This window comes from Primulina eburnea, chromosome 3, assembly GCF_022965805.1.
Source record: "Primulina eburnea isolate SZY01 chromosome 3, ASM2296580v1, whole genome shotgun sequence".
NCBI lineage: Eukaryota > Viridiplantae > Streptophyta > Magnoliopsida > Lamiales > Gesneriaceae > Primulina > Primulina eburnea.
In genome coordinates this window covers 9,247,041-9,265,306 of record NC_133103.1, presented here as the reverse complement: position 1 = coordinate 9,265,306, position 18,266 = coordinate 9,247,041, and the positions used below count along the sequence as shown (strand labels likewise).

Here is an 18,266-nt window from a genome sequence, read left to right as displayed (position 1 = left end):
CTCATGAGACCGTCTTACACAAATTTTTGTCTTTTTTTAAACTTCTTATAAGTTGTAAAGTGTTTCATATCTTATAAGTTCTTTTTAAAAATTTTGAGTTACTCCAACTTATTTTTAAAATATTAAAGTGTGTGGACAACTTGTAAAGTATCAAACAAAATAATTTGAACTAGATTTTTTAGAAAAAAAAATATAATTGAAACGTATTCGAATTCCATTGAGTTCCATCTCGGTACATTTACACCGTGGCTTGTGCGACGTTTCTGGAAGTGGCCCGTAAATCCACAATCCAATTAAACAGCCCTATATCCTCCATATTCAACCGTATCTGACCAGAGTCACGGTCAGCGTCAAACCAACAGACACACGCTTGCTTTTGGCGCAAAAACGGAATCGCATCTCAGCAGACATACCGAGCGAAGCACAAGCAAAGAATATCGTTGTCTGCACTCTCTCTCTCTCTCTCTCTCTCTCTCTCTCTCTCTATCTATACATACATTCATTCGTTATATATAGAGAGAAGGTGAGGGGTTGGTGGTGAATGGCGACGTCGGGGCAGGGGCAGAGTAACTACGATCTGTCGTACAAGATCTTGCTCATCGGAGACTCGGCGGTCGGCAAGAGCAGTCTCCTTGTCAGTTTCATTTCTAATGCTGTTGACGATCTTGCACCCACCATTGGTACTACTCGCTTTCTACGTCTATCTATTCAAGTTTTACGCTTGCTTCTTTAGAAATGTGAGGTTCTTGTGTTTGGAACTTTGGTTGTTAGTTTCTGAACGGATGACTTGAGCTCGTGATTGTTTTCGGGTTGATATATGCTTCCGGATTCGATTGTACTTTGTGTCTTAATGGTGCTTTTGCGATTTGATAGTTAATTTTTCGTTTTTTCCGCTGTGAGTCGCATTTGGAGTTTTCTTTTTGTTTTTTTGTTTTGTTTTTTTTTTTTGAGTCGCAAATAGGGAATCATCTTGGTCTGCTGGTGTTGATGTTTTCTTCCGACGCTTGCTGGCTTCATGTTATTTTGTTTATAATTTATTTATTTAATTTTATGTTTTTTTTCTTCTCATTTTTCACATTAATTATGTTCTTGGAATGCTGGGAAACGTAGTAAGACTAATTATCACTACTTCTGATTCAGTGTATCACATCTCGTATTCTTGAATTTTTGTGCTCATTTAAACAAAACCACTTGGATTTCTGGAGTTTTAGGAGACCTTTTAGGTCATGGAAATTCTTTTGCTCTTCCTTTACGATTAGTTGGAATTTCGCTTTCCTAAGATCATTATCTTGGATTTTGATCGACTTTTATTTCAAATTTACTCGACATATTTTTGTTCGTTTTTTTACCTCTCTTTTTTTTCGATGCACAGGTGTGGATTTTAAGATCAAGTTGCTTACGGTTGGGGGGAAAAGACTGAAGCTTACGATATGGGATACAGGTATCACCTTTCCTATAACCGTTGTTCCAATTTGCTTCAGTTGAAGAAAACCGATGAAGTCATCCTCTTGGTTTTTCCTTTTCTCTTCGCAAACTAACTTGTAGGTCGTAGGATGACTTAGCATTAGTAATTTTCTCTCTGGTTAACAATTAATAATATCGTTTCAACCTCTCTTGCAGCTGGACAAGAGAGGTTCAGGACATTGACAAGCTCATATTATAGAGGTGCACATGGGATCATTCTTGGTAAGTCATGTACAAACCATGATCATTTATATTGTCACTCTGTCATGCTCCATTTCCCTCTCTGTTTTTTTTTTTTTTTGGTATACACGATAATTAATTGTTATCAAGGATCTCAGATGAGCTTTTAGAGCTTGTGTTTTGAAGCTGGGATAATGGTTGGAGTTTAACAGTATTTCATTTTCTTGCCACTGAAGATTACTGAAGTGGAATCATCTCTCCTGAATGGAGATTATGAAATTTGTGGTCTTTTTAAATAATCTCTAATCTTCAGAGAACAAGTATAACTTTTGGGACTCTGAAATTGATCTTTTACACGTCCTATTGGGGAATTAGGTAGAAATGCTTTGACCGGAGCTTACAGGAATATGTCCAAGATCAAGCTTTGAAGTGCTACTTTCTTAACTTATCATTTCACTTTAACTGTCACAGTTTACAACTTCATCTCAGATTAGAGTTTTAACTTTTAATGGTAATGATTGATATTTGTGACATTAGTTTCTAACTTATTTCCAACCAATGTTCTCATAATGATCAATTACTCTTGAGTCTTGTCGCCCGATACTCATTGGTTAATTTTCGTATGGTGTCAAGTTTATGATGTGACGAGAAGAGATACATTTTCAAACTTGTCTGATGTATGGGCAAAAGAACTGGAACTGTACTCCACTAATCAGGATTGCATCAAGATGCTTGTTGGAAATAAAGTCGATAGGGTAAGTCCATTTCTCTCTGTTTCTTATCATCAGTTGCGACCACATTTTACTCCTGCAAGACTTTTTCGTGTCATGTCTGGTTCTTTTTTTTTTTTCCATTGGGACTTCTATTTCAGGAAGCTGAACAAGTTGTTAGGAGGGAAGAGGGGCTGACCCTCGCAAAAGAGCTTGGTTGTCTCTTTCTTGAATGCAGTGCTAAAACTAGAACAAATGTGGAACAATGTTTTGAAGAGCTCGCTCTGAAGGTAAAGAATTGCATTTTTGCTCTTCCATTTTTATGGAACAAACTGCAAGGAAAGATTAGAGTGAAAGGAAGTTATAAAAACGCATTTTCATAATCTGTGTTACAAACTTGAGAGTTGATGGAGCATAACCAGTTTACGGGGCTTTTAGTGCAGTTTTTCTTGGGAAAAAACCATACCTAAAATTTTCTCCTCCCCAGATTATGGAGGTTCCAAGATTCCTTGAAGAAGGATCAACAGTAGTGAAAAGAAGCATCATAAAACCGAAGCAGGAACATCAGACACCTCCTAGAAGTGGTTGTTGCTCTTCCTAGTGGTGGCGTTCGATCAAAAAACTTTGGGCATATTCAAGTTTTTATTTTTAAATTTATACAGACTTTGACAGTAACTGTTTTTATTTTTAAATTTATACAATGACAGTGAGAGAATTTCCTATCTAACTACCTCATACACAAGTGAGATTTAAACCCCGAGATTATATGGGTATCGGGACCTTACTCTTGCCAATTGCTATTTCAACTATAATTTTAAATTCAAAAATGCTATAAAACAAGAAAGTATCAAATTTTGGATTACAAAATAAATTTTATTAGAACAATCCATCTCATCTTACCCATAAGGGTTCGTTTAGTTCGTTTGATTGGATGGGATAAACTAGAGGGAATCGAACATCAATCTTTATTACCAAATAAATTTCATTACATCACTCTATCTCATCTGACCCATAATTATAAAGGTGTACGCCTCGATTTTTAATCTGTTGCAGTGGCCTAGCATTTTCCTCCGCATACTGTAAAAATTTTCAGGAAAAATGGCGTCATTTCTTTTCAAAAGGAAAAAAAACGACGTAGTTTGATAAAATTAATCAGAACTTGACAACTCACGTCTTGAACAGCTTCTCGGAGCAATTTTACTTGGTCCTTCGAAACAGACTTCACCTAAATTAGGGTAATCAAGCCAATCAAGTAAATATGAGATGGTTCATGGTTTAATGTATTTTGAGAATTTAAATATATATATATTAAGATTAATATATAATTTTTAAAAACTAGATAGATATGATACTTAAAAAAAATTCATTTGAGGGAGACTGGGGTGTTCAAAGTTTGATTGAAACCAAAAGAATTGGTCGAACTAAAAATTTCGGTTTTGATCGGAAATTTTGGTTTTTCGTCTGGTTACTGAAAACTAAATAATCAAATAACCAAATTATTTTTTAAAATCAAACATATTTTAAATAAGATATAAATTTTGTTTATGTCATGGCTCAAGTATTATATATAGTACAGAAGATGTATGTATATGTATATGTATGTGTGTGCAAGCGTGCATGACGTATAATTAGGGTAATTATGGAATTACCACTTTATTGATAGTCCAAATGACTCCTTCAGTACAAGGTGGAATAGTTAGTGATCCCATGTATCTATAGAACCCTTTGCTGCGTATTATAATGTCATTTGGATCCACGATGCCTAAGCTCGTCTCCGCACGCCTCTTACCAACCATCGAGGATATATTAGTCATTAGCTGTCAATAATATAGATTTTGAGTCAACTTATATACATGTTGTTTATAAACTAAGAAATTTAAAGAGTTTAAAATATGAGTCTTTTTGAATTGGCTCGTAAATATTATTGAAATAATACTTCAAGCGAATATTCTTTTTTTTTGGCTCGAATATGAAATTATCGAACTTAAACTGTGCTCGAACACATTGGAATATGATCTCTAGCCCAACTCGAGTTTGAAATCATTTTATCCGATAGCCAGTGAGCTTTGATATTGTTTTTATAGTTTAGAAATATTATATGAGCTATATATAGAACTCTTGCTTGAATTCGAGACTCTTCATATAGCAAAATTTAATTCAAAACAGATCAATTGAACTTGACTTTGAAGTTTAAGTTGCGCGTGTAATTATTTATTTTTTGAACTTCAATGTCAAACTCGGATTCAACTTAAAAAATTCGAGCTCCAACTCAAACAAACAAAAATAGATATAGTTTCACTAAATTGAATTTCATTTTAGCTTGTGTACGATGTTTGGGGTATTATATTATCATAAACAGTTATTATTATCATTATGACATGAGAACCTCTAATCGCTATCTTTCAATGCGTACTAGATAGACCTTGGGCTAACGAAGTAGAATGCAAATCATGCTAGTCAGATAAACCGTACTGGAAAAGCCATGTCAATAAGCTCGTCCGAGAAAGTGTTGGTAGAGAGAATCGAATTCATGACTATTGATCAAATGCTCACCTATTTTACCAACTCGAACATCCTTCGTAGGCAATTATTTTTTGTTTATATACTAGTTACCTTAGAGAGAAAATAACATTCAAAAAATTTCGTAAATTCGAAAAGTGAATAAAATTATGTAAAATATATATATCGAAAGAATTTATGATTTATTTTGTTATATTTTGTAATTATTGTTTGAGTAATGTTTAATTTTTAACAAAAAAAATATGCAACTATATTAAGTATATTTGTAATTTGTATGGATAATGCTTGGATGTTTTAAATTCGAAAAGTGAATGAAATATGATAGGTATATGGTTGAGTATAGTAGAAGTATTAAAATAGATTTTTATAGTACCTTACGCCATTGATGGTGTGTTCCGAAGGAGAATGCCAATGTGCATATCGGAGACGGTACACGGTGTCGTTTATAAAAATTGATCCAGCATCACCAATCCACTTAATCTGCATAATAAACGATACAAATTAAATATTAAATACTTTTAAAGAAATAATTATAGTATATTCTTGGAACAAATTACAAAGTCTAATTATATAAATTTCTTTTTCAAAGACGAGAATTGAATATGTATCGGATGACTATATTAGATTTAATCATTTTATTTGAGAACAGATTATCCGCTGTATATATATATATCTATCATCGTCGATATATATGCCTAAATATTTAACAAAATATTGATAAATCTTACTTGTATATCATGGCCCCTATTCTTGAAAGTTGCATTAGAATCTTTGAAATTCATGTTTTCAGGCTGTGAGATTTGAACAACTCTCTCATTAGATAAGTCTATTGGGGATTGCATGTCTCCATTGTTGCATGCACCCCATTCTTTCTTGATCTCTCCCCATTTTCTTGGACCCTTTTTCCCATCTGGGCTGTAGTCAAATTCCCTTTCATTATCTAATATTGTACACAAAGCAAAAAAATAATTAATTCCCAAATCAAAATTACACGTACAATTATATATCGTAAATCCATCAAAATTTATTTAGTGGATATGTTGTTGATTACATACCTACTTCTTGAGGAAGGATGAATTTTGCTTCAATAAAGATGATGAATACAAGGAATAGTGCATGGATATTGGGAATGGACTTGCTTCTGCTCTTCATTTTCTTCTTCTTTCTTCTCTCTCAATCTCTTTCCCCTCCCTCTTTTTTATAAAGAATCCTAGGGTAGGCAACCAATGTGGTTTCAATATGGGTCATGTTTGTTAAGATTAGAATTTGGACTTAACTCAACTAGCTTAAGGGAAGAAGATTGTCCAAGCCCATATATACAACTCCAAGGTTATTTATCCAACCGACGTGGGACAATTAATACACATCTCACACGCTAAGGAATGAACATCTGGAACATGGAGTTTACAAATGACCCAATTATGGGCAGAACGGGTGGCCTAATTATAGGCAATCCAACACATAACAGTGGAACCCGGGCTCTGATATCATGTTAAGATTTGAACTTTGACCTAATTCAACCCCAAAAGCTAGCTCAAGGGGAGGATTGTCCAAGCCCATATATACAACTCCAAAGTTATTTATCCAACCGATGTAAGACAATTAACAATGTTCAATATGACACGAGACCCGACCCGCTACAATTTTGAAGGATTCAAAACTCATATTTGTCTCGACTAGGGTCGTAACCATGATTTTTAATTTGAGTGGTCTTAAAGACCATAAATTTTTTATTAACAAAATATTGGAAAAAATAAGATACATAATAATACACATATATATTGAACTTGTTTCACCATCATCTATATTATCGTAGAACGAACACATGCATTTTAAACCCTTTTTTTAAAATTAATCTATGTTTTGTACGTTGTTTATTCATAAGAAATATTTTTTTTGGTTGAAATCATATGAAAAAATTTAATTATTAAACCTCAACAATTAATCATTTTTATTAAATAATATATAATATTAAGTTAGAAGAAAGGGTTGGCCTGGGCTAAAGCTCAAGGCAGCTCGTTAATGCGTCCGCCCCTGGCCTCGACTTATACCCGAAAATTAACGGGTTACCCATCAAACATGTTAGAGCCACACAATTATATTTATAATATTTTTTTGATATTTTAAACTTGTATATTTATAACACACTTACAACCGAATGTCAATTAAAAACAACAATTCTACGCGATCCAGTAATTCATATAAATTACAAAAAATATTAATTATATATACTAAAATATATTTAAACCATGTATCTCATAGAAAAGAGAATTTTCAATGGAGGAGGAAAGTAGTTTTTTACCCATTTAGCATTCACAAAACATACACTCTCATATAAAAAAAAAACGCATACCCATTTAACACTACACAAACCCAGCCTAAACGGGTTGGATTTGGGTCAGGTACTTGTTCTATCCGTGCTCATTGTTATCCCTAGGGAAAATACCATATATCATAATACTGGAATTCGCAAATTGGGTGTTACGCATGGCATCGCAAATAACAGAATTTAAATCTGTAAAAATACTGGCCATAAATAATTAAAGGCAGCTTCCGTTGTCTTTTAATCCTGTTTTATCTTAGATACCTACTTTCTTGTCTTTTAATCCTGTTTTATCGTGGATACCTACTTTCTTGTCTTTTTCTTTTTTGGTTTTTCCAGCAATTGATGTCTACTTTATATACATACTACTAAAAACCGATACATTTGCTGATTTAGATTATTGGCATGGCAAAGTGGGAAAAAAGCCAAATCGCATTTGTTGCCTCTAGAGAAAATAGGGGTTAATATATGTTACATGGAGAGCGTTTTTCTTTTATTTCAATATAATTAGTTAACGTGGGTCAATCATATTTTTATGAAAATTGACATATATATTTGACGATCCAAGAACTAATATTTGACCACGTACACATGATCATATGAGAGAAAAACTTACTATGTAAAGTTCATTACATTTTTGTATCAGAAAAAAAATAAAATAAATTACTTTTAAAAAAAAATCATTAAATTTTTTAAAACCTTATGTTTAAGAATCACAAGAAAAACAAGTCCTTCAAAGACAGTTAAAACCCAACAAAGACAGAAATAATTGCAGGCAAAGCACGTAAATAGGAACTGTTTGCAAAAATTATATATTTAGAGAATATAATATTTTAAGTACGTTACAATGTTTATTTGATAATAATAGTTTTTTTAAAAATAAAATACCTATAATAATGTAAATCGAGCAGAATCAAAAGCAAAATTTCATGTTAAGAAATAAAAAAAAATAATATTTTTAAGTGAATAATCATTTGTCTTTTTTAGAGATTTCAAACACCCTTTTAAAAGTTTAAAAATTATTGATTTTATTAAGAGTTTTCGTGTTTTTTTTTTTTTGAGGTGACGATGCAATTGGCCTTTTTACTGTATAAAACTAATTCTTCAAAATTAACCCACAAATAAAATTTTCATGAATATAACCAATTGAGTGGCCTATTTGGTAGGAAACTAGAATGTCCACAAAAATGGCTGGGATCGTCTTTAGATCACTTGTACACATGCTGCTTTAAATTTCAAATTTTAAATTTTGATCAGTTTCCATCCAGTATTATTTCAACTTTTCGAGTAGTTATTATTTTGACTTTTTAGTTAAAAAATTATTTGATTGTTTAAAATAGTTTCGCTTCATTCTTTTTTTCATTTTTTATGTCATTGAAATGAAATAGAACTGTCATTTCATTCTATTTTTATTCTTTACCAAAGTTTACCTTATTCCATTTAGTGAACTATCATGGAAAAGTTTGATTTTTTAAAGTTAGAATAAAAAATAAGAAAATATGGAAAAATAAGAATGAAACATTACTTTTTTTCCAGAAATTGGAAATGGAACAAGCCATTGTTTTAATGAATAATATATTTTAGAAATTGTTTTGAGTATTTTTTCTGTATTTATAGGTATTGACAAATTTAACAATAATACTTATTTTAAGAACTCAGACTATTGAGGAATTTATCAAGATGAAATGTGACTTGGAGTGTAATAACGTTGTTCAATAATAAATTAAGTCAACAAAGTATACAGTTGGATTCTACGAGTAAATATTGGACCCCAGGAGTTCAAAAATAAAAATAAATATTAGCATAAAAAATAATACTTTTTCATGGATTATCCAAATAAATATCTGTCTCATAAAATATGACCCGTGAGACCGTCTCACACAAGTTTTTGCCATCATTATATTGAATGGTTATGGTGGAATGCATATAATTTGTAAAATTTGTTTGATCAGTTCGATATTTTTTCATATTTTAATATTATTATAATTAAAAAAAATGAGCAATACCATTAAAAAAATTATATTCAAATTATTATAAAATGAAGCGTGTGACTATGATATATAAATGGTTATGTAGCATATACTCAATTGAGCAAATTACGGAGTTGAAAGAAGAAAAAGATTTAGGAAACCGAAAGTTTTGTTGCCATTGTATCCAACAACATCATTAGAAGCTGGAAATTGAGGCTATCTTTTGCTCCGGATAATTGTACATCTATCTATTTGTATTACTAAATTCATGCACTATACGATGCATTTATAAAAATATATTTTATACAATAATATTTAAATATTGTTTTTTAATTTATTCAATTGAATAGTTTTTAAAAAAAATAATAAAGTTTATTTAATTTTTGTTGCTTGCACTATATATATATACATATATATTTTATTAAGCAATATTATGGGCTTTTAATTTCTAATATAATGTTTTAGAAAATATTGGTAAAAGCTTTATGTTGGGTGCAATAATTGGCTTTGCTTGGTAGAATGATCGAACTGTGGTGCTTGAGCTGTTTTGCAGTTTAAAATATTTGAGTTGCACTATTACTACTAGCTATAGCTTTTGATAAAACGACAAGCATTCGATCCTACACTCTACGTGAAATGATTTTGTAAAACATGCATACCTTTTTTACGTCCGTGTATTTCTTGGTTCAATGGACTTTTTGACTTTTTGAAAAGTTCTTAGTTTTTAGTAAAATATCTGTTTATTAAATGGCTAGTTAGTTATGTTGGTGATGTTGTATGTTGATAGAGATATTTTTGTAGATGAGATGCTATTATTATTAGGCTGCGTTTTTTGTTTAGAAGATAAAATAATGAAATGATTAAGAGAGAAATGATAAAAATAATGATTGAAGTAGATAATGTTAAAATAATATTATATTTGGTATGATTGTTAAGAATGTGATAAATAATTTTGATTAATTGACAAAATTGTCCTTCCAGTTTTGTGACGGTGGTCGGCGGCGGTCCGGCTATTGGTCGACAGGAGGAGGGGGTGGTCGGCGACGGTCGGTGTAAGGAAGTGGTGGTGAGTTTGAATTTAGGAGAATGGTAAAATTGGAAATATATGATGTTTTAGGAGTGAGATAAATAATCCTAGGGGGCGAGGAGTGATTATTTTATCACACCTAATATAACCTAATCATTCATATGAAGGATTGACTTGGTTAAATAAAAACGTACCAAACATTTGAGTACGTGGGTTTAAAAAAGTTTAACCTACCTAATTAAGGCAACCAAACGCAGCGTTAAGGTATTAATCTATGAATAAGATCATACCAATTGGTTCGTATCTATTTTTATATGCGGGTTACAAAAAATCACGGACCTCATATATAAGAATAATTAAATGCATATGAATAGTTGGATGCATTCGTATGTCAATATGTAAATTGAACTCGATCGCCTTTGTTGGAAGCCAACCTTCCAATTTTCACATCTTCTGCTAAGGATTTTTGGTCTAGTGGTAAGAGCGAGACCCCAAAACTATTTGATTTCATCTGCTAATTATTGTGTGAGATGTTTAATTAATTAAGTTCACCATCGCATAAAAAAAATTAAAAATCGTGGGCCCTCAATTTGGATAATTTATGGGCCACTCGAGATTTTGGTTCACTTTAACGAGTAAAATGGTATGTCTATTATTATTATGGTAAGAATATATTTATTTATATTAATATTTTTTTGTACTATTTATTACGTGGGAAGAATATTTATAGATTGTATTTAAATAAATGAAATTTTTTTTATGATAAAAGACAATAAAAACCCAAAAATAAAAACGAAACTTCCGATATAATCTATATTTATGCTCCTTTTATTAATTATTTTTGATAAATTAATATGATTTAGTATGAATAGATATTTTCTAGTTCTAACGCCATAATGCCACCACTAAAACAAAACTACACTACCCTTAAATTCCTCTCCAGTCCACTTAGCATTGAGCCCTTCAAAAACTGAGAGTATTCAAATTTCTAAAAAACCACTCATTATTCACACTTGAACTCACAAATTCAACAACCAAACCAACCACATGTTGACCAGCAATGGCTGCATTGTGTTCATGATGTTGGTTGCGGGCTTAATTTCTCACCAGGTTTCAGCATTTCGCAACTTCACTCTCCCTGGTCAGCACCCCGACCCCGAAGCCATTGCTCGTCATGTCCACAGGCAAGAAATCTAGCTATGACATCTAATTCTGCTCTTAAAATCTCTCGGTTTGCATTTGGATTGTTTCATTAATCTGTGCAGCTGCTGTGTTACTTATGTTTGTCAGTGTTGGCCGTAGTCGCCCACGCGTGATTTCATCTTTTAACAAATTCGATTTTGTTACTTTTTTGAATGGAATATCTATGACACTTATCTTACCAACTGCTCTTAGAGGTGGTCAAATCTTTGTATATATATATATAGAAGACATGTATACAACCATTCGATGTACGTACATACCAAAGTATATATAAATCTCGCAATTGTTCATTGTTTTCTCTCTTTCATTATGTTAATTAGAGAGGGTTTTTGTGTTGTGGAATTCAGTGACTGTTCACGTATGTGTGCTTTTGTTCAAGATATCGTAAAAGTACCGACCGGGAAGAAATTTCTGCAACATTATCTGCCTAATTAAGGAGTTGTATTATTTTTTACTTTCCATGATCAATACATGTGATCTAAGTGCTAGATTAGCGTGTATCCCAACATCCTGCTTTGGTCGCGATAGAAATATATCAGTACACTTTAACAAGAGAACAGTCCAATATCAAATTCATTTCATCGGCATAAATTCAATAATTTTTTACTAGTATCTATTATATATAATATGAAACAATGAGATCCAACTTTTGGTTATTAAAAAATTATTTAGTACACAATTTGAATGGCATGGTGTTGATTTAATCTACCAAATGGGGTCCTCCAGCAACTTTTCCTTCTCAATGGAATCCTATGTGTATCTCCTTTCATACAGATCACATGCACTGCTAATAACAAGTAAAGCATGCATCCACTTGATTGCAATTCCTTTCTTTCATACGTAAACCTTTTACTCTTGTTTTGTAAATTTGGTTTCTTCTTCAAGAAATCATGCATTTGGCTGTTTTTTCTCATGCAGAAAAGTGAATATCTCACTTTCAAGAAGGCAAATGCTATCCTATTCCACCGATGAAAAATCATCCACTTGTCTGACCGGAAATCCCACAGACGACTGCTGGCGGTGCAACATCAACTGGCAACAGAACCGCCAGAAATTGGCTGATTGTGCCATTGGATTCGGCCAATATGCCCTCGGTGGCAAGGGTGGACGTTACTACGTTGTCACTGATTCATCAGACAGCGACCCTGTAAATCCAAAAGCAGGCACAATTCGACACGCTGTGATCCAAACTGAGCCTTTATGGATCGTATTTTCAGCTAACATGCTCATCCATCTGTCCGAAGAATTGATCTTCAACTCATATAAAACTCTAGATGGCCGAGGGGCGAAGGTGCAAATAACCGGTGGGGGATGTATAACTTTACAATATATAAGTAATGTGATAATCCACAACATTCATATTCATGACTGTTACCAAGCAGGAGAGACTAATATAAGGTCGAGCCCCACCCATTATGGATGGCGTAGCCAATCCGACGGGGATGGAATCTCGATATTTGGATCTAGGGACATTTGGATTGATCATTGTACCTTGTCGAATTGTAAGGATGGGTTGATAGATGCTGTGATGGGGTCGACGGGGATTACTATATCTAACAACATTTTTTCTCATCATAATGAGGTGATGCTACTTGGCCATAGCGACGACTACTTACCTGACTCGGGAATGCAGGTGACCATCGCTTTTAACCATTTTGGAGAGAAACTTGTACAGAGAATGCCAAGATGTAGAAGAGGGTACATACATGTGGTGAACAATGACTTCACTAGGTGGGAAATGTATGCCATTGGAGGGAGTGGGAATCCTACCATCAACAGCCAAGGAAATCGCTATATCGCCTCGTCTGATAGCAATGTGAAGGAGGTACTCTCATCAAATTTGTACTGATATACAAGTAGTTCAAAGACATAGCATACTAAGGGAAGCATGAACGCGAAATAGTGACTAGAAGAGCTCATTATTATGTTAACCTCATTTGCATGGATTCGCAGGCCTACAGCATGCACATATAATTCAAGATCCATTTTAGGGTGATATTATACAAAAATAGTATCTAGCAGAGTCCATTACAGTGCGTGGCAGTACATGATCTACGCATTGTTGAATTATTCGTTTTTACAGGTGACGAAACGGGTGGATACACCGGAGGACGAATGGAGGGACTGGAATTGGAGGAGTGAGGGGGACATAATGGTGAATGGAGCATTCTTTGTGGCATCTGGACAGGGTGTGGAGGTGAAATACGAGAAAGCTTATAGCATTGAGCCTAGATCTGCTACAGATATTGACTTGCTCACACTCAATGCTGGTGTTCTTAGCAGCAGGTTTTTTTCCTTTCTTCAACTAATCGAATCAAATAGATATACATACTAATATAAATAACCTTCAGTTTTATTCATCTTGATTCTGCTGAATAGGGGCAATAATCTGGGCAAGTGGGCATCTGAATCCGACGGTTCTGCTTCTGGAGCCGATTCGGATACACAAGCAGGCGTTTTCGAGGACTATGGTGATTATTCAAGGAGCAATAAGCTGAAATCTTACGACTCCATTCTAATAATTTTTTTAATAATAATTTGTTTTTGCGGCAATTAAATACATATAAATGAGAAGAACAGTGTGGTTTCCCTTATGCATTGTATTGTACCAGGCAGTTTACATTTTGTAAATTTTTTCTTTGGTGCTTTCAAAAGTGAGTTTCAAAATGGTTAAAGCTAGGATTCACATAGAATATCAAAAATATTTCCAAAAATGAAAAATCTTTAATTAACAAAATAAATTCTGATATCAAAAATAGGAAATTAAATCATAATGAATGTTATATATATATAAAAAAATAAATCTTACCGAAAGATATAAAAATGCTAATCGGAATGTCTTTTTATTCGTTGGCATGTTCGCATTCGAAAATTGACAATTCACGTATATTATTTGACTTTAGGGTCACAAAACGCCAAAAAGTTTTTTGCACATCAATTATTAATAATAAATAGTAACAATCATATAAAAATAATATGATTCTGTCTTTAAATCTTCTGCGAGATAAATAAACAAATTTAAAACACAAGAAATGGACCATGTTATAAATAAATCTTCTTATATTTTACCAAAATTGTTGTATTAAAAAATCCTAATAATTTTGTATAAGAAAAATGTAATTTTGGTTCTAGATGTTTGATTTTTTTGCGATGCTGGAATATTCAGTATATATTGACTTGGTCCTGGCATTGAAAGACTCGCGGAAATAAAAATTGAAGAACAGAGGATTAAAATTGCAATAAAAAATAAAATACCAGATTAAGATTTGGGTTTGATGATATATCAAACTAAAATGGTAGAGATAAATATGACGAATGAAAGTTGTAATTATCCTTTTATATAATACTAGCAAGTAACACGTGCGTTGCACGTGGTGAATAAACGTTGTAACGAATAAGTGAACATAAAACACTTATATTGAGTGAAATCGAAAGAACCATTTTCTATTGAATATTATAATATAAAAAGCATTATCAATTTTTTTCTTGTTTAATTTTCAGTTTTTGGGTCATCTCTATGTAACTGTTTTGTCTAAGTTTCCTCATCATTTTACTGAAATCATCTATTTTTTCATTATCTTGAATTTTATGGTTTCTCCTTTGGAACATGATGAATTTTGTTTATTGTTCTGTGGATTTGTCATTTCTTTATTATTTCGTGTCTTCTTATCTTCATGTTGTATTTGTTTTGCCCTTTCCTTTGCATTCATTCTTTTCTTAATATTTCATTGATGTTTCAGTTCTTTGTTTTCTTATCAGTATTTCTCTTGAGTTATCGTTTCTCCAATCCATCCACAATTATTGATGTTATTCCATTTTTAGTTGAGACAGACTTGTCTAATTTGAAAAGAAAATTGTGATCTTATTTTCTTTGTTGATCAAGTATTGTTACATGCTCCAAATTACTTTTTTTATGCAATATAAAATTTGTAGTTATTGGCAATATGTATTAGATTATTATAATATTATTCAAATAAATATTTTAATTCACCTTAGTATGCATGTCAATTATTTTTTGATGGAGCAACCAATAAATGTCTCAGCAACCTCTTCGAACAATGTCACCTTAGCTATTTCATTTTCATATTGGACCAGCATTGTTATGTGGTACTTGAAAAATTAATTGTGAGAAAGTATGTAAGATCGAGTGCTTACCGTTTTACCAAAAGATATAGCTAGTAGTAATTGTGTAACTCAAATCTTTTAAACCGCACAGCATCTCAAGCACCACGATTCGATCGCTCTACCAAATAGGGACAATTATTGCACCCAACAATTTCCCTCCTAATAAAGCACTCCTTGCAATCAATGAGAATTGAATCCGTGACATTGGCTCTGATACCAATTGTAGGACCGAGTGCTTAACGCTTTACCAAAAGCTATAGCTAGTGGTAATGGTGCAACTCAAATCTTTTAAACCGCACAACAGCTCAAGCACCACGGTTCGATCGCTCTACCAAGCAGGGACAACTATTGCACCCAACAAAGTATAAAAAATAATTAAATGTTTTTAAGCATATAAAGTTAATTATAGTTGCAATACCTTAGGACGATCTCGATATTTAGCTTCACACAATTGGTGCAATCAAACATATTGTAAATTTGGTAACATAATTGAAACAGTTGCAACATGCTTTTTATTGATTTATTTTCAATTTTTTAAACCTTGCTTTGATGTAATAATAATTGTCTACATGTAATGTTATAAGAGTGAACAAATTTAATTCCGTTTAATCATCTCATGCCATCACAAAGCCATAAAGGAATATACAACATCATCAACATGTTTTGGTTCAAAACAACAATTCATAAAAGACAAATCACAATTAAATTAATGAAGAATTTAAAAGACAAATCACAATTCTAAAAAGATTGACTCTTTTATATAGGTAATAATAATAATATTAATAATAATAATAATAATAATAGATATATATGTATGTAATAATAGATAGATAATAGATATATATGTATGTAATAAGAGATTAATATTAATAATTAATTAAAATCTATAAATTAATGAAAGAATTAAAAGACAAATCACACTTCTAAAAATGGCTCTTTTATAATAGATATAATATAATGTAATATAATAATAATATAAATAGATAATAGATAATTAAATTAAACTCTATAAATTAATGAAGAACTTAAAAGACAAATCACAATTTAAATTAATGAAAGACTTAAATATAAATCATCTATAAATTAATGAAGTATTGGCTCTTTTATATAAGTAATAGATAATCATAATAATATATTGATATTAATAATTAATTAAAATCTATAAATTAATGAAGAACCTAAAAGACAAATCATAATTTTAAAAAGATTCTAAAAAGATGAGCTCTTTTATATAGGTAATAGATAATAGATTATATAGGTAATAATAATAATAGATTAATATTAATAATTAATTAAAATCTACAAATTAATGAAGGACATAAAAGACAAATCATTGACTCTTTTATATAAGTAATAATAATAATAATAATATATAGTTAATAATAAAAATACTATATTAATATTAATAATTAATTAAAATTTATAAATTAATGAAGGACTTAAAAGACAAATCACAATTCTAAAAAGATTGACTCTTTTATATAAGTAATAGATAATAGATATATATATAATGGTCTCCAATAGTAATGTCTGGGTTAATCGATCCCTGCTGTCGAATAAACTATTAATTCAGGCACAAAGATTCCTCCACCACACAGAATCAATCATTTACAAGGACAAAAACGTTGGACAAGTCAACCACGTCACTAATTTTTGCCATATCGTAAAAAAAAAAAAAAAAAAACTGAAAAGGCCAAAATATTCAAAGTTTAAATATGAAAAATTGTTTTCCTAAAAAAATATTACTAATATCGTCACGTCGACATGCGCATCATCGACTCTTTGGCCGAGTATTATTTTTTGGGCTTCTTCTATCTTACTTGAGCATTGGATGGACCTTATCCAGAGAAAGTCCCCACTGATCGAGGTAAAATGTGTGCAGGGCCAGTTCTCGAGTGTCTACACGCATAAAATTACTTAAATGGTCAATGTAATTAAACAAATATTGGACAACGGCAGACAAGGTCGTCTTGTCTTAATCTTTTAATTAAAATTCCAGGTGATAACGATCACAGCTAGCTAGCTCACCAGCAATGGGACTTGCTATTTGTCCTGTCTCAAGAATTTACCTTTGATTTGTCTGACTGGAAGTATTTTTACAATTTATCAAACGTTAATTGTTTTATCAAAAATAATATAGTGGTAAAAGTGCATCTCCAATATTTTTAACGTACACTACCTCAAACGTCATGATTTCATCTCTATATTAATAGTGACAATTATGACGCTCCAAAAATCTCTCTCAATAATTTTGCACATTGCATTCAATGATAATCAAAGATGTGATCTTAGTTCTAATACCAATTATAAGAATAAACGTTTGTTATTTTACCAAAAACTATATACGATAGTAATTATACAACTTTAATATTTTAAATCACACCTAAACGATATAATTTGTTCTCTCTTAGCTGATGAAATTATTTAGTCCTAACAAAATGTTTGATAATTTTTTTAAAAAAAGATTTCATAAGATGTCATAATAAGTTGCCCAACCAAAGCTGGGCCACCATAATAAGATATTATTTTGATACATAAAAACCACATATCCCGACAAATTTTGTATCTTGGACATAACCCTACCAAAATTCATAATTTTTTGAGTTATTTCCGTAGTATATCATGTCTTTTTTATAACTTTATCTCGCAATCAACATCTTTAAATGAAACTCCGTTATCATATTATAAAAAAAAATCTTAGCCACCTATTTTCAATTAAGATTTTACAACTTAAAGGTTCTAAA

At 31.6% G+C, this 18,266-nt stretch overlaps 3 protein-coding genes across 4 annotated transcripts; 2 read left to right on the top strand and 1 right to left on the bottom strand.

Moving 5' to 3' along the window:
- The first annotated feature begins 248 nt into the window (after nt 1-248).
- LOC140826116 (ras-related protein RABC2a-like) lies at nt 249-3,148 on the top strand. Of its 2 annotated transcripts, XM_073188253.1 has the most exons (7): nt 249-680; nt 1,373-1,441; nt 1,621-1,686; nt 2,278-2,399; nt 2,516-2,644; nt 2,842-2,992; nt 3,027-3,148. In XM_073188253.1, exons 1-6 carry the CDS (start codon nt 542-544, stop codon nt 2,953-2,955), a joined length of 639 nt encoding a protein of 212 aa, XP_073044354.1. In that variant the 5' UTR covers nt 249-541; the 3' UTR covers nt 2,956-2,992; nt 3,027-3,148. The 2 variants fall into 2 exon arrangements, with proteins under 2 accessions (XP_073044354.1, XP_073044352.1); XM_073188251.1 differs by having other exon boundaries at nt 2,842-3,148.
- A 143-nt stretch (nt 3,149-3,291) lies between these two features.
- On the bottom strand, nt 3,292-6,065 carry LOC140826717 (carbonic anhydrase Nec1-like). Its single transcript, XM_073189219.1, has 7 exons — nt 5,930-6,065; nt 5,603-5,814; nt 5,244-5,354; nt 4,968-4,979; nt 4,004-4,171; nt 3,526-3,579; nt 3,292-3,431 (listed from the first exon to the last, which is right to left on the bottom strand). The coding sequence occupies exons 1-7, from the start codon at nt 6,024-6,026 to the stop codon at nt 3,345-3,347; spliced, it is 741 nt and encodes a 246-aa protein (XP_073045320.1). The 5' UTR covers nt 6,027-6,065; the 3' UTR covers nt 3,292-3,344.
- A 5,040-nt stretch (nt 6,066-11,105) lies between these two features.
- LOC140826114 (probable pectate lyase 12) lies at nt 11,106-14,034 on the top strand. Its single transcript, XM_073188249.1, has 4 exons — nt 11,106-11,378; nt 12,316-13,222; nt 13,481-13,683; nt 13,777-14,034. The coding sequence occupies exons 1-4, from the start codon at nt 11,242-11,244 to the stop codon at nt 13,952-13,954; spliced, it is 1,425 nt and encodes a 474-aa protein (XP_073044350.1). The 5' UTR covers nt 11,106-11,241; the 3' UTR covers nt 13,955-14,034.
- The last annotated feature ends 4,232 nt before the right edge of the window (nt 14,035-18,266 follow it).